Below are 18,281 nucleotides of genomic sequence, written 5' to 3'. Positions count from 1 at the left end.
TCAGCAGCTGGTGTTTGTGTCACTTTGTGCTTGCTACAGTTGGTTATGCATGTATAAGCTTGAGTTGGTTAAAAGCGTCGCAATTTGGCAGAAGAAAAAGGAACAGAAATGATTGAAAAGTGTTCAGAAAGTAATGAAAACGCATGATTCCATCCAAATACTTTTATATCGCATCTACCATTATTACGGCCCAATTTAGTTGTGAACTATAGAATCCAATTCCGGAAATTGTTATGATATTTAGCTTCTCACATCTAAAAACTTCGTTCAGGATTTAAAACGTAGTTCACCAGTAGAAACTAGTCTCTTCTAGATTAACTCCTACAGGTTAATTTAAATTATGCCATGAGAAAATATCATATTCTGTTTATTACTAAAACTTGAAAGACTACAGTGGAGTGGCATGGGTTTAGTTTCTGAGCTAATGGGAACAAGAGAGGTTGTTTTTGAGGCTATGGTAGTAGCTGAACAGCATGGAGTAATGTTCAATGAAGGGTGCACCAATTCTTGTGACCAGGGACCCAATTTGGGCATTTGGGGCTGAAGTAATTGGAAACAACTTTGGAGTTGAGAAGGTCGAGAATGGGCACATAAGTGACGCAACGAGGGGTCTTGTATTGGTTTATGGAGGCACCTTGGCTAAGAGCAAAGTCCATGAGTTTGTCAAACGTGCCATCCTCAACCACCCTAATTTCCAAGGCTCCAATACACTCTGATACCCTTCCCTGCCGATACACGCTGTTCAGAGATTCTTCAATGGCCAGGCAACAATCACCAAAAACGGAAGAAGGAATTTCTATGGTTTGGCCATTTTTGTTGATTTCCCAGTAGAGAACGTAGTGGCCTGGGATTGTTGACGTGTCCACGCAACTGGTGTATTCAGTGAGAGATGCACCAAATTGTGGAAGGTGGTCTGCACCAGTTTTCACAGCATTGTGGAGCTCAACTTCGTCGGTTTTGTCAGAATCAATGCTGAGAACCACATTCTTTCGACACACGAAGTTGAACTGAGGAGCCTTGTTCTTGAATCCGGCTACACGGAGGATGTCGCCAACCCGGTACCTATAAAGTCCTGTATCTCATGATTCATAACTAATTAACTATTGCAAGTCAGAAAGAAAACATTTTTTTATCATCTGTGTGAAGATTAAGGACATCATTATGATCACTAAATCATCTGTTAATCTATTAACTATGAACCCATTCATTCTCTTGGACCAATATTTATATGACATACATTAATTTATTTTGATTTACAAGAGAGACTTAATAGTCTCAACATTATAAAAATGATATAATTCTAAAATTAACTGATGATCTATGTTTTTATTAGTTAAAATTAATTAAAAACTATAATGAAACTCGTTAAATAAGAAATGAATCCACCAAATTTTATATTTTTAATAATTTTCAGTGAAACTAGAAGCATGTGTTAATAAGAGTTTATGCTAGCAATTGTCAAATATAAATATATTTGTGCACCTTGAAACTATGGCATTTTATAAGAATTAGTTCATATTTATGTTTTCATTTATTTTATATCGTTAAACAGTTAAATAAAGATAAAAAAAACCATAATTTTAGGAGGCATAAGCACATTGAAGTTGTTTAATTACCTGCATAAGTGGTGACCACAAGCTCATACTCTTGATTCATCTTCACATCAACAAGATCTACCAAATGTTCATGCTCTAGGTTAGAAATGGAATCAGTATGTCCATTGATCTGATCGACAGGCAAGAATTCAAAGTAGGCCATGGTGGGAATGAGTGTGTAAGACACCTCACTTGGGTTACACAAGGGGTTCAGGTTCAAGCCAAAGTAGCACTCAGAAGAAGCATACATGGTGCACACAAGAGGAAGACCATTGCTATAATAATCCAATATGGGAATATACTGAGACATGGTTCCCGTGACAATAACATCAACATACTTGGTGTTAGGCCATATCCTGGTAATGATTCCCTTCCACGATCCCTTCACGCATTCGGCTTCAATGAAATCCGCAAGCTCAGGATTTGGTTTGAGTACTTTCATCACAGCTTCTCTCACTGAGGGGTCAGTGATTTTGGTGTCTAGGGTGCCCGTTCTTATGTCATTGCACAAACAAACGAAGTGCTTCTCGAGGAACTTAAGGGCACGAATGAAACCGGAGGCGAAGACTGCCCCAACGCGAAGAACTTCCCGGTTTTGGCAAAGGCCACAGAGCAACTGAGAGTACATGCTTTGGTAAGAGTGAGGGCAGAGAATGGTTTCATTGGGACTTGTGTAGTTTGTATAGAGATCATGTTTCTGGGGCTTGAAATGTGAGCTTTTGTAATAGCTGGTGAGAACTGGACGAGCAAGGAGTCCAGAAGGAGTTTTGGCTTCTAATTTTGTGAACAGAAAGTACATGCCTTTGCCTTCGTCCAAACCAGGCACAAACTGATCCATCACTGGCATCAACAGGCTATAAAGCAATGTTCTTCTCTCTTGTTCCTCTTCGATGGTAGGCATCAGTTTTCTCTCCCCACCAGACGTTCCAGAGCTTATTCATTCAATAAACATATCACAGATTAATTTCTGCTACGCTGCTTAATTGTACCAAGAGATTCTTTATGAAAACTGTGTCAACACTATGTCAAAAGACCATGCAAACATTTGATTTTCTCCAACCATGTATGATCAGCATTAATTTAATTGCTCAAATTTTCATTTCATTCATTTCTGTATAAATATTTTCGATTCAAACAGCACTGCCAATATTAACATTTTACATCACTCTACTGATATCATTTCTTATACGTGTATATATACAAACTTTTATAACTTTAAGTCAATCATATAAAGAATTACAATATGATTTTTTAAATTATTATTATTATTATAATAATAAACACCTTTATTATATAGAATACCATATCTATATATACACGCACATATATGTGAATAAGTGCATATATTATTACAGTTTTATTTAGAAAAATTTCTCTACTAATATTTACAGGAAAAAAATAAAGAAATAAAATTTCTTCCTTAAACCAAAATTTCTAAAATCTAAGTTGCACACAAGTTGATTTTAGTATACGAAATCATTTTAAATGATTTTTTTCATAAATATCTATAGAGAAGTTTATTTAAATAAAATATTATTCATCAGGATCTATTACATGATTCAAAATTACCTCGACCTCAAACTCATAATCATGTAATTAACTCTTTCTTAATTATAAACGGAAGTTCTCGATTATCTATCACATAAAGTTCTTCAGTTAGAACTATAAACATAGCTCACGACAATGAAATAATTTATTCATATTCATTTTGCTATGATGTGACAACTCATGCATTAATAAACAATTTTGTTCATATAATAATTTAGTATAAACTTCTCATGCCATTTTTTTATCCAGGCAGGAAATCTTAATACATACAATTTTTAAGCATATAACAATTTTTGTATGTAAAACTAAATAGAATTTTTTTCAACACATATATTAGGTTTTTAGTTTAGTTCTTCGACTTTGATCTCATATCATGTCTCTATGACACCAAATTCACGTGTGAGATTTATAACAAATTCTTATAAAGTTGACCAAATAACAGTGTGAAAAACTGAGGAAAGGGGTGTAGTAGAAATAATTTAAGGATCATAGTAAAACTTTCTAAACTTAATTAAGAGATCAAAGTGAAACTTAAAATGTGGATAAATTTAAAATAAATAATAATAGAAGAAATAAGGCAAAGTGAAATGTATAGAGATATATGAAAGTGATTGGTGAAGTTGTAGGGGGAGATATATTTACCTAGTGAGAAATTCTGAGATGGGTTTGGAACATAAAATTGGGGAGGTATCACCGTTGGCTATTCGATCAATATCAGGCTTCAAATCCTCGTAATTGACCACTGGCACGAGCTTTTTGAAAGTGATTCTGTCAGTGCGACCATCTAGGCCATGGCGTTGGAGGTACTCAGCTTGTGCACTGCAAGAAAGGATCTCTGCAAGCACCTTTTCTTGGATTTCATCAGCGTTTCTGGTGACCTCTTCAATGTACTCCAGGGCTCTCTTATTCTCCTGGATCATACTAGTGCTACTACCATCACCACCACCACCACCATCTTGAAGCTGTTTTGGGTCGTGGCACAGGTGCTTTGGAGCCTCAGGCATGGCTACAGAATCAATAGCTATCGAGTTTCGGAGTGTGGAACCAAACATGCACACCTAAGGAGAAACAAGAGTTGGGTTTAGGAAGAGAAAAGTTTGGATTGGAAAACTAAACAAAGTGAAAGTGCATTATATAAAGGCAAACTGGGAACCCTCTCGAGAGTCGTCCAAACAAATAGGACAAAGGGGTATAACTGTAAACTTCAAAATGTGACTTTAATTAATTTCCAAGTTATGTAATTGGAACTTTGGAAGACCAAGTCTATCATGCAGGGGTTTAAAATATGGCTTTACAATTTGCTTCGGCAACCGGGAAAGTATATGATTTCTGTGTGATTCTAGAGAGAAAGTATTATTATTATCATTATAACTATTTTTTATATAACATGTTATTTTTTTATCTTGGTCACATAGAAATTGATTGGAAAGATGGATATAGTGGTGTGAAAGTGGTTGATAAACAGGGAAGTTTGAAAGAAAGGAAGCATAAGTGTATAGGGTACAATTACCGCGGCTGTTGTTAAGAAAACCACCAACAACGTTGGCTGCGGGGTAAGTAGATTACGGCTATAGTTGCATAGAAACAGGTCATTACATATTTTGGTGTTATTATATTTTTTGCCAAATGTTGTCTGGTTGAGCATACTAATAATTAATGAGTGTATTAAATGTTCTTTGACTACTACTCTTACTAGCAGGATCCATATTTTTAGCTCTGCTACTGTATATAAAACAGTTTTGTTAGTTATGACTGAAACTGATGTTCATAGATTAGACTATTTCTTATATTTTTCTTTTTGAAGAAATATTTTTCTAATGACTTTACTTTTCCCTACATATTGTTATTTCTTGTGAGCTTATTACTGCATGCAATCCACTTGGCTAGTTAATTAGGTTGGCTAGTTAATTAGGTGTCTTGATTAGTGTGGAGTTTATGTTACGCGTGTTAGCGTTGAAGTTGGTTGATTTTTTTAATTTTCATTCATTTTTTACCGTTTATCTCGAGCAATACATTTAATTATGTCAATTTAGTCTTGCAAAATGTTTGAATTGTAGTGGTTAGGGAAATTTGACATGTTAGAAACAAGATCATCTTTGAAGGTGAAGTAGCGAATCATTTAGAGAATTTTTTTTTGACTCAATTAAAGGTTTGATCTTGGATTTCATCTAAAATTTTATCTGCTAGTTTTTCATATTCAAATTAGTTTCTTGAACCTTTGGTTTGCTTACCTTCGATTTAGTTTTGATTTTTTAACTTGTTGGTTTATGATTTTGGAAAATCTTAGTAGAGTAGTTTGATAGACTTTTGAATTTTTTTTATTTATTTTTTGTTAGTTGGCTGGTTGTGGTAAGTTATATAAAGATTTGTTAAGTATTCCATATTTATTTATATTATTGTTGATGAAAAAATATAGCTACATAGATAATTTTTGGGAAAATGAATGTTAATGATGAACAGTGAATTTCATTTAAACTGAGACATATATAAGATCTTTAAAGTGTTAAAAAAGATGAGATGAAATTGTTTTAAAGAAAATTATATATAAACAGTGGTACATAAGGTGTTGTCTTGTAAGTTGTAAATGCTCAACTTTTTTCTTTAGACTTTTAGGGCAGGGGTGGCATAAAGGTTTTGGTTATTCGGTTAGCATCACTACAAATATACAATATAACTACCTAACTATCCAACACTTGATAAAATGAATGGGATAGATGCTATATTTTTCCAAAATGAGGACAGCGATAGATGATGCAAATACAAACCTTAAAGTGTTGAGTAAATTGTTCATTTTTTTTTTCTTTCAGGACCCATCACACTGATTCACTGATTCTGTACACTACCCACTCCACTTCCTCTGATTAATGCGCTACTTTCTCCTTCAATTTGAAAGTCGCTGTTTCTCGTTTAATTAATAGAAATAACATTTTATGAAGATATTTTGTAATACATATTAATGAATCACGTTGTATATACACGATATAAATAAAAAGAGATAATTATATAGATTCATGTAAAAACGTTGCGTTTTACTTTAGTGTGTTATCGTAGTCAATTTTTACTTTAATACTTTATATATATATTGCTGAGAAACTCATTTAACCGATTAAGTGTAGAACACTTCCTTCGTTACAGTAATTTGAATTTTGGTGGCAACAGGGTCTGGTGGTCAAGCAATGAGTTTGATTTGCTACTAAAGAGTGATGGATCTTAATATCAAAATCTAAAGACTCGTGTATTCTTTACATTAATTTTAATATTCACTTTAACAATGCACAATAATGGCATACTCGTTATAAAAATAATAATTATAAAAGTCAAAAAAATGTATACCATAGACAAGGCGAAATTTAAGACGGCACGTAGCTTTTACCCTGTTTTCTAATGTGATACTAATATAAACTATAAACTAAGATTATGAAGCCAAATAGTAGAGGGTTACAAACTCATATTTAAAAACAAAATGTACTTGAAGATCATTCAGATATGATTTAGAAGTTCATATATCTCCACTCCTTCAAAAAAAAAACAGTAGTTGGGATATTAAATGAGATCAGTAAATCAAATGAAAGAATTTTTTCAATTTTTTTATAGTTAGGATTTTCCATACAACACTATGTCACAGAAAACTATCTAATAAAGTGAAAAGTTTATAACAATAAAAAAAGAACAAAGTATTTTTTATCAAAAAAAAATAGATAAAATAAAAATAAAGTATTTCATAGATATTCAACTCTTATAAAAAAAATCTGTAAAAAAAAAAAATCCAAACAACAGACATAAAACCCTTATTTGAGGTTCATTGTTGAGACCCTTAGAAACAAAAAGAAAAAAATAACCATCCAAGAAAAGAAAACACAAACAAAAGAGCAAGAAAAAAAAATATTAAATGATTTGACACTACAATAAAATCATAAAATAGAAACCAATTTTTAGATATCAAAATAATTAGTTGCAATAATAACTAAATTAGAGACCATTTTAAAAACTAAATAAAAAATTGATTTCTAAATTAGTTTCTATTATTGTTAAATAGTTTTTAAAGTGGTAGTTAAAACCTTGGTTGTTAATTAGATACCACTTTAGAAACTATTTAACCATAATAAAAACTAATTTATAAACCAATTTTTTTTGTTAGTTTCTAAAATGGTCTCTAATTTAGCAGTAACAATTTATTTGTATGCTTCTTCAGTTGATTTATAATAATTGTTTAATTTTTAAATAGAGTGGTCTCTGTCAAATATATCTTAATTTTAATTATTAATAAATTTTTTAATTTTTAAATAGTATCTAATTTAATCAATATATTAATTAATTATTTTTTATCTTTAAAGTTAATTTTTATTTAATGATTTTTAATATTAATTCTACCTCCTTTTCTAAACTAAGTAATATTAATTTAATAATTTTACACAAAATAGTATATTATAAACAAATATCAATTATGTCAAAATTATATCAATTTTTTGTAACTTCACAAAATTATAGGATGCCATCAACTTCACTACCACACTAACACCTCATGCTATTTTTTTTCCCAATGTTTAAAAACCGAATCACATAAATATATATATATATATATATATATATATATATATATTTACATTAAATACATCTTGAATCCACAGTAATTTAACTAAGAATGAAGATTAAGAGAAACTTAATTAGTTTTTTTAATAAAAAATAATAATAAATTAAGAATACTAAAGATATTACAATCCATATAAAAAAAATCCCATAATGTAATTTTATATTAACTAGTTTACCATTATCGTTACTGATAATAAAAAATATGGTCCCTACTCAAAATTATATACAAAAAATCCAGCCTATATATTGCCAATTTATTGAAAATCTCATTAACCTATATAGTATTATAACAAAAGTAATAAATTAATTATATTGGTAAAATAATAAATTTGAAGACAAAACGGTTAAAGGTGAAGATTTTTCCAAGTAAAAACTTGTTAATAATTAGAAACCCAATTTTGGGGCACTCTAAAGTGGAGAGTCTTTATTTATGTTTTACTTTTCTCTTTTTAGCGTATAACTTGTTGAATCATATCAGGAAGTTGTGTCTCTTCACTTTTTGTCTCTTTATCAGTGTTTACAATATTTTGCTAGTTTATAAGTTGCACGTCTTTTAAACGATTGTTTCTTTGGAAACACGAATACGATGAGTAGAATAAGATTTTGACTCAACTAGCTAAGAGAAAAATATGAGGAAGTTCCTCTTCATACAAAGTATATATTTATACGAATGTCATTGATTTTAGTAAAATTACATATAGGGATTTACAACAGCACATGAGCACCAGGGAGACGAATACTATTATATTAACCCCAAAAGTTTAAAGTCAAACAAAAGTTTTGTATAGTTTTGGGAGATCATGTTTACCAACTCTAGTTCTGATTTATTGTGAGACTGTAAATTGCTACTATTAGTCTCTATTATATAAACACAAACCAAAAAGAAGACAACTCTTGATCATGTGTTTCAATGCTTACTCAACAATTCCAACGCTGACGAAAAGTGCAGCTTCGAGGGTATTCGCGTTATTAATTCATGTGTTTTTCTTCCGTGGATTGTTGCTTTACGGGTATCATCAACTTTCAAACCAAATTTATTATTATTTTATAACGGGGTGTTGGGGTCTAGATAACGATTGTTTTGTTTCTTCTTTCGGCGCTCCGACGATCAAGTCAATCAGGATGTCAGCTCTCGGTTGTCAAAGTAATGTTGATAATGACGTACCAGATTCTTGAAATCTGTGCTATTTATATTACCTTAATGGGTCTTCGTTGGTGGACCGGATTAGGAGGTTGGTTCATGTTTAGGGTTGTGCTAAACCGCTCTTAATTATGGATTAACCTTGCTAACTTGGTCAACCCATGACTCGGTCCACGTGTTATCACGTGACCTTATCGTGGTCGAGTGGTTGGGTGATTCGAGTTTCTGACCGAGTTCCGAGTCGTTCGGTCATGCCAATACAATTATTTTTATTTTCTCTACAAATATCCACCAAAATTATAAAAAAAAATTAAAGTGCAGAATATATTTTTCTATTGTTTGCTTTTTTATTTAAATTCTTCTTATTTCTCTATCAAATCATTCGCATAAATTCATGTATAAATCACTTTCAGTTTATAATGAAATTTTTAAATCAGTGCTTGTTCAAATATAATAAATTGAAGTTAACTAAAATGACTTCAATTTGAAAAATAATACCGGTAAATAATGCATGTAAATTTGAATAAATGTAATAGACCAAATATAAAAAGATTTTCATAAATGGAAACCGCCTTGAAGATAAATTCAAAAAAAAAAATAGTAAATTTCATTATGTTAAGCTATACTCAAGTATATATAACATGCAGTTTGTAAATAATCATGAGAATAAGATGATTTTGAACTGTAAATGTAAATAAATATGTATCTTAAATCTAAATATTATGAAATAAAAAGTAATTAAAAGACTTCAGCCAATCGTGACAATTAATATAAAATTAAAGATTAAAATAATTGAGAGGTAAATTTCTGAAGAATTTAATTTATTCATTGCTAAGTTAACGTAATTAAATATATATTCAACTATTTTTTTTGACAACATATTTTTTTTAGTAGAGTCTATTTAAGATCTTTTAATAACTTAGTCAATTCTGCATAGTTTCCATTACATTAAAAAAAAAATCAACCAATCTCTTTTAAATTTCATCTTTATCAATTTCTCATTTTTATGGATAATAAATAACACTTAACCCAATATGATTTCATATTTTAAAATTAAAAAACATCATCATATTAGTATATAAACAAACCAGACAAGCTCAGAAGACTGGGAAAGTTACACGACTGGGAAACTGGTTTAGTTTGTTTTTGCAGGATTCGAGTATTGTAGAGCAACGAAATAGCAGCAAGAATTGCAAGGTTGATGGAGATACGATAAAGGAGGTGTAGTGCTGGAAGTTCTTAGGTTTATTATTTATTACTAAAAAAAATAATACAAGTTTTAAAAAAATAACGGGACTTGATAAACAAATTATATATATATATATATATATATATATATATATATAATTTCATCAATAAAAACAGTACTGTTATTTGAACCCAGTGGAAACAAATTGAATGTAAATTTGTAGGGTTTGTTTTTTAAAAAATGAATTTGAGGTAAGGATAAGCATGTATAATGAATGATGGTTAGTCTTACTAAAAAGAGGAGGTGGTGAATGGTGCCCCAGTGACGGCCTTGTGGAACTTAGAAACTGACGTTTGTCCAATGCCCTTATGCCACCTACCTAACATAAATGTCTTCAACCATTGCAGTGAAGATCCCTCTCCATTAACATTAATTATGATGGGGAGACAATAGCAACTCCTTATACTATATTGTTAGGTAGTTAAAGTGTTTGCTGTTAGTTACTCATGATCTTAAATGTCTGTTTCCTCTCAACTGCCTCATCACGGTATTTCACATGCCATTTTCTTATACAATTTAATAACCCTCTATAAAGTATGATGAAAAAAATCATCCGGAAATAATACACATAATTACAAATTAACTTTAAAAAATAAACACACAAAATTTAACGTGATTCGGTCGCCAATTACATTTTACATTCACACGGACAATTATTAGATTTTCATTCTATCATATTACAAGTACAATGATCTCTTTAAATATATATTATAAAAGGGACACAATAATTAAGTTCACTCACTAAACATGATGTCTAGTTAGCTCAATCCAATTGGTCTTAACTTCATACCCAAGGTGTAAGATATATATACAAATAGTTTTCTATAATAGATACCCTTGTAGAATCATATACATATTAATGCTACAAGAGAAAATATTAATGCTTTTCATTACATATTCTCTTTCTGGATATTGAATCCTACTGCATGCTTGCATTATGGTTTTCTTAGCCTTTATTTCATGATTTATTAGGGTTGTGCTTTGATTTATTTTATATACACTTGTGACTTTCCTCAATGAAATTGGTGGGGATAGAGTGTTTAGATGCTTGCATTTTTTTTGGTAAGCACATGACATAAAGTTGGCTACATTTGTATCCAATAAATGTTGTTTTCTTTTAATATTATTATCTCAAATCGATTAAATAGTACGTGAATTTATAATATGTATGTGAAAAATTTATTTTAGAAATTCGTTTTTTAAGGAGGAGTTAAACGGATGACTTATGTTTAAATGTATTTTTAATATGATTTTTTTTTTCGAAAATAAATAAATAAAATTAAAAAAAGTATATTAGGAGATGTTCTAACGCGTATAAAAAATCAAAAAAGAACTTTCAACATCGCAGCGTAAAGATATGTTTTCCTTCATTTGGGTTAACTATTACTAAGTAACCTATCATCTGATAACAAAAACACAAAGCATCAACATCAGATCAAATTCTGAATATTATTTACAAAATCCCAAACAATCTAAAAAAAATAGAAGAAACCACCTTACTTTTTTAAACCTGGATTTCTTTATCTTAATATCATATCAGAGTCTATCATAATAATTTACTGGACAACCTATTGTACTATCTATTATTGGACCATTGTTAAATCATTCATAAATATCTAATCTCATATATAAAATGTATATGCATCCGTGTAAAGAAGTGTCTTATAAATTTTATTAGTAGAAATAAGACTAATTTACAAATATAAATATAAGTAATACTCACACTAATATACTCACCTTACAAGTTAGTTTGGTGAGAATGAGTTAAACTTAAAGTTACTTCTTACCAATTTTATCAATTAATATATAGTTTATTAATAAAAAAAAAGTGTTTGTTGGTGGTAGGTTGGAATAATAATCAAATTTAACTTTAATCTTTTAAAGTAATTTGATTTTTATAAATTTTAAAATATTTATTAAAAAGTACGTTTTATGTGTAATAATAATTTAAAGATAGCATATGTGATGTAAAAAAAAAATAAATGCATTTTATATCATATTAGATAATGACAATAAAAAATACTCAGCAAAAGAATGATATAACTTTTTATTTTATTTTAAGAAGATAAATATCAATAAAAAATTTAAGATATAAATTATTTTACCTTCCTCTCTTTGTTTTCTTCTTTTTTTTCCCTCTTAAGAAAATGCTAAAAATAATAAAAAATTTCTTATTAAAAATATGTTTTTTTTTTCTATTATATACTTGTAACACTTTTAACAAAATATATTTTGTCTTAAATCCATTTTTGGTTCTAAAGTTTTGCAAAAATGTAATATTTTAAAATTAAGTAATTTTAGTTTGCTATAACATCTAATTACTAATAGAGATATGGACGTGATAGTAGTTCATTCACACATAACATGTTTATAAGAAACGGATAATCAACTTTGTAATATTGATTTATTGTGAAATTTGTACTTACTTATATATTATGAAATATTGTTATCTTTAGTAGATATGAGATCTTCAACATATCTCTTCACATCAAGACTGTCAACTGATATTAGTACGTGAAACTATATACTTATAGATCATCTGATAAGTTTAACAAATTCTCTATATAATAAACTATAAATCACTCTGATATTAAAAAACTTTAAATTTAATTCAAGATTACATAATTAATTTATAAAAATAAAATATTTATATATTATAAAATATTTTCAACTCTATCCCATATGAATTAAAAAAAAATCAAAGAGTAGAGATCTTCAAAAACAATTTTGTTTTTGTAACCGAAGAATTCTGAGGACAAAATAATATCCTCATCCAAATCGGTAGACCTTGAAAGAGAAGGTAATTTTATCCTATATCAATATCTGCATCTATATTGCCCACGTGTTTATAAGGTAACCTATAACAAAATTGTGACAGTAAATTGTAATTGAGGCTACGTGGCCTAATAAACAACACAATTGGGTTTTGTGTTGTTAAAAATAAGTTTGGAGGTTTATTATGAGTAATCTTGATCTTGGATTGATTTATTTAATGATTAAATAGTGAGGACTGTATTTTTAACTTAGAGATTAAACTTAGTGAGAATTGAAAGGTGTAGATGATGGTCTACTAAGAGAGCTAGGTAGACCTAAACGTATTTTCATTTCCGATTGAGATTGCATATCTGTTGCTAGTCCAATTCATTATTCAGTGGTCAAAATGAAGCTTTAGATCCATGTTACAAAGGATAACCATACTCTTCCTCCCCTCTTTTTTATATGTAAATTAAATATATTTTTCATTTAAGAAGAAATTAATTTATGTTATTCATTTAAACTTTAAAACATTTTAGGTACTTGTAGTAACGAAACTATTAGAATGAATTATTGTCAGTTCTTTTATAGTTCTTTTATATGAGAAAAGGAATTTTTAGTGTGGATTAAGATGTTGAAATATTTCATGTTAACTCATCGCTTACGTGAATTGTATAATATTATAATATACTCCACACGTCAAAAAAAAGAACTGATTAAGGTTCATTCTAATAATTTTCTCACTATAAATATGTAGGAGGTCTCAAGTTTGGACAAGGAACAAAAATCAATTTCGCGTTATAGTATAAAAATGAAAAATATATTTAACTCTTTATATATTTTACACGTCCTCATACATATATGCATAATAAGGAGTAATATGCATCTTTGGTGTAAAAGTACAAACTCATTTTTTACACTTCAATATAGTATTACTTTCATTACACTTCTAGAAAATTATCATGAAATAGAAACTAAATTTAGAAACAAAAAATAATTAGTTGCTATAGTGACTAAATTAGATACCATTTTAGAGACTAAAAAATTTGTTGATTTCTAAATTAGTTTCTATTATTGTTAAATGATTTCTAAATTGGTATCTAATTAGTAACCAAAGTTTTTGCTACCAAATTTAGAATCTAAATAATTGATAGTTAAAACCTTGATAGCTAATTAAATATCAATTTAAAAACTATTTAACAATAATAAAAACTAATTTAGAAAAAAAAATAGTTTATAAAATGGTCTCTAATTTAGTTACTAAAACAACTAATTATTTTTTGTTTCTAAAATTAGTTTCTATTTCATTATTTTCTTGTAGTGTTACAATTTTTTATAATATTTTCTGCTTAAAGATTATGTTCTTCTCAAGATGAATTGTTAGAATCTTTTTGTTAAGAAATTGTTTTTTTATTGCAAAATAAATAAATTAAATTAACAGAATATTTGAGGGATGTTTCAACTCTTATAAAAGAAATAAATTAACTATTGTAACCTTGAGTCCATACCAACAAAAGATAAATTCATATAAATGATATTCAAATATTAAATATTAAATAGAAGTTCACTTAAAAAAAGTTCTTCAACAGTATAAAATCAAATAAAAATAATATAAGACAGAATAAGTATAAAAATAAATAATGATATTTTGTATAATAAAAATATTAGATCTTCATAAATAAAGATAAAAGAAAAATTGTTCTATTTAACTATCTTTTTATAAATATGTGAGTAATTATTATTCATATCTAACTGATTAACCATGGATCTGAATATAGGTTATGGTTGAATGAAATTGGAGTCACTAGTTACATATTTTATCTCCTTAGATATATTAGTAGAAATTTATTTATGATGAAGAGACAAAGGATGTAGTATGAGATTGTTACGGTCAAAAAAATCCAGGTCCGAATGGAATAACCTCTGCTAAGATTTTACAAGGGTTGTTAAATGCTTCCTTTGCTAGATAAGTGGTCAAAAGGAACCAACGCTTCATTTATGTGCCTTATACCTAAAATTATTAATCCACATAAACTGGAACACTACAGACCTATCTCTTTGGTTAGATGTATGTACAAAATAGTGGCTAAAATTATTGCTAAAAGATTATAGAGAGTTCTTCATAAAGTCATAGACTTCAAGCAATATGTTTTTCTATAAGGAAGAAGGTTATTAGATAGTGTGATTGTGGCTAACAAAACTATTGATGACGTAAGAGGAAGGAAGGAGGAGTTTGTTATTTTGAAGGTAGATTTCGAAAAGGCATATGATTATGTTAATTGGGACTTTCTAGTATATATGATGAGAACATTAGGTTTTTACTCTAGGTGATAAGGGGATGCCTTGAGTCCTCAACAATGTATATTCTCGTAAATGGTAGCCCTACGGAAAAATTCAAGTTTGAAAATGGTCTAAGATAGAGGGCTCCTTTCTTATTCTTAATGTTGTAGAAGGCCTAGTCGGAGCAGTGAGACAGGCTGAGAACAAAAATATGCTTCATGGGGGTAAAAGTAGGTCAGAAGGAAATAAACATTAAATATGTTACAATTTGTAGATGACACTTTATTTATTTGTAAACCTCTTTTTGAAAACACTTTGGTAATCAAAAGCATGCTTAGGTGCATTTAATTAGCATCTAGTCTAAAGGTTAACTTCAATAAAACTAAATTAGGTGGGTTTGGTGTGATATATTCAAAGTTGCTTAGATTTTCTGACTATGAATATCCCTTTTGTCTATCCTGGCATGCCAAATTGGGGGAAACCATAGAAGGAGAAATTTTTGGAAGGAAATGATTAAAAAAATAAAAAAAAGAGATTAGACAAATGGAAAGGGAAGCACATGTCTTTTGCAGGTACAGTCACTCTAATAAAATTTGTGTTATATGTTGTTTCTCTTTATTATCTATCTGTATTTAAAATGCCTAAATTTGTATCAAAAGAAATTGTATGTATTCAAATAGATTTTCTATGGGGTTGGGACCAACAAGGACGAAAAATAAATTGGATTAGCCATTTTAATTCATAAAGTACGGAAGGGTTAAGTATACAAGATTTGAGTTATTTTAACAAAGCTTTATAAGGAAAGTGGGCTTGGAGATTGGGTGAGGTCATGTGTTTGTGGGTTGATATTATAAATCAAAATATGACTATGGCGTTCTCTAATGGATGGTAAAGTTAACAAAGGTGATTCCATATGGTGGAGAGATCTCAAGAAAGTATGTGGTCTTGGTGAAAATGGAAGATGGTTCATGGATAAAATCATATGGCGAGTAGGGGAAAGTAATAGGATTTTGTTCTGGGATAACTTATGGTTAGGTGACATTCCTTTAAAGGATAAATACCTAAGAATGTGTAATAATTCTGAACAAAAAGGGTTCACTATTCGAGATATTGGTAGTTGGCATGGTAATCAGTGGTCTTGGAATCTTATGTGGAGAAGACTATGGTTTGGATGGGAGAAAACTCTGGTCGAATATTTCAATCACCATTTTAGGGTAGTCCAAATACAATGTCAACAGTTAGATGACGTAGAAGAAGGATGACAAAGGTTGTTATAATGTCGAGTCTGCATATAGAGTGATACATAATAATATCAACAAGGAGGATGAGAACGTTTTCTCTAGTTTATGAAGTTCCAATGCTTTACCATCATCTATGTTATTGTCTTGGAGGTTATTCCATAATAAAGTTGCAACTCTGTACAATCTCTGCAAGAGACATGTCCCAGTCACAAATCCTTCCTGCGTTTTATGTGCCAAATCGAATGAATCTATAAATCATTTATTCTTTAATTGTTAGGTAGCAAAACAGATTTGAAATATGTGTGATAGTTGGCTTGGTCTTACTTTTGTGCACCATGAAAATGCTAAATTACATTACCTAGGTTATTAACATGTAGGGTTATCAAGGAAACATAACCAAATATGCAAAATCATATGGATCGCGCGTGGACAATTTGGTCTTACGAAAATGATGTAGTTCTAAAAAATTCGAATAACAGATGGTATACAAGTGTTTGCTTTGATTTAGATAAAATCTTGAACTTGGTTACAAATAAATATCCTAAAGTTGCTTTCTCTTATTTTGATTGGTGTTTGTGCCTTATTATTAGTAAAAAATCTTTGACTTTTTGAAATATGATGCATGCAATCCTATTCTGGTACGAATTAACTTCTATCAGGCTCTATAGCCTAGATGTTTTGTTTTGATGCAATGATCCAATTATATGTTTTTTTTTTTCATTTGCGTTTTGGCACGGAAATAGTCACCTTTTGATTCCTACCCATGTTGCAAAAGCCACTAGAGGATTTACAACGCTTTGTTGTTTATAACACATTTTTAGACAAATAGGTAATTGTGTTGTACCTACAAATGAAGATGTAAAAGACTTAGTATGGGATGTTTTGTAGTGCTGCCAAGTGGTATGGGTATCTTGTTTTTTTGGTTTAGCTTCTTATGTAAGTGTGTTATTTGGAGGGGTTTGTATTTTCTTGTGTTACAATATTTATTTTTTGTATAAGAGTTAGAGTATCCCTTAAATACTCACATTCATTTTTTATTGTCGATAAAAAAAAATAGTAGCAATTTATATTCTCTTTGTAGGAAAAAAGGAAGAGTTGAAGGAATCGTGAGAAAAGTCTTTGAAGGATGTAGTCTCAAGCTCATTATGAAAACAATTTTTTAGTTTGAAAGTTAAAACTTTTCATTCTTGATTGATAATTTTGAATTTGAGCATGAAATTTCTAAAACTGGGTGTGAGTTTTATGAAACTTGGCATAAGAGGTTTGAGATGACTTTAATGAGTTATTTTAAAAGTGATTTCGGAATCATTGGAAGAAGTTAAGGTATACTACAAGAAAATCATTAAATAGAAACTAATTTTAGAGACCAAAATAATTAATTATTATTTGACAAAATTATATATTCTTTTATAAACTAAAATTTATTGATATATAAAGTAGTTTTTATTATTAATAAAAAAATATAAAATAATTTTTAAATTGGTATTTAACCATTAGCTAGCAATATTTTAGCTACTTACTATTTTATATTCCAAAATAGTCTCTATTAGTGTTTTAGAGACTAATGTAGAATCTAAAATATTAGTAGTTAAAACCTTGGTAGTTAATTTATATATTAATTTTAGAAATTATTTTATAATTTTTTATTAATAATAAAAACCACTTTAAATATCAATATTTTTTTAGTTTATAAAATAGTATTTAATTTAGTTAATATAATAACTAAATATTTTTTTATCTCTAATTTAATAATGATTTTTTATATTAGTATGGGAGGTTAAAACCTAGGTTTTGAAGAAGAAGAAACTTCTGACATAGTGGTGGATAACGGGAAGACTTTCCTTGTGATTACATGACTCCTCAATTTAGTTTCTTGATTTTTG

At 29.2% G+C, this 18,281-nt stretch overlaps 1 protein-coding gene across 1 annotated transcript; it reads right to left on the bottom strand.

Moving 5' to 3' along the window:
* Positions 1–300: 300 nt before the first annotated feature.
* Positions 301–4,248, bottom strand: LOC137835515 (indole-3-acetic acid-amido synthetase GH3.6). The gene is made up of 3 exons (XM_068644054.1): positions 3,786–4,248; positions 1,617–2,527; positions 301–1,072 (listed from the first exon to the last, which is right to left on the bottom strand). The coding sequence occupies exons 1-3, from the start codon at positions 4,193–4,195 to the stop codon at positions 486–488; spliced, it is 1,908 nt and encodes a 635-aa protein (XP_068500155.1). The 5' UTR covers positions 4,196–4,248; the 3' UTR covers positions 301–485.
* Positions 4,249–18,281: the final 14,033 nt, after the last annotated feature.

This window comes from Phaseolus vulgaris, chromosome 5, assembly GCF_051622355.1.
Source record: "Phaseolus vulgaris cultivar YP4 chromosome 5, ASM5162235v1, whole genome shotgun sequence".
NCBI lineage: Eukaryota > Viridiplantae > Streptophyta > Magnoliopsida > Fabales > Fabaceae > Phaseolus > Phaseolus vulgaris.
Note: the sequence above shows the minus strand (reverse complement) of the source record. Positions and strands in the feature narration are given on the sequence as shown.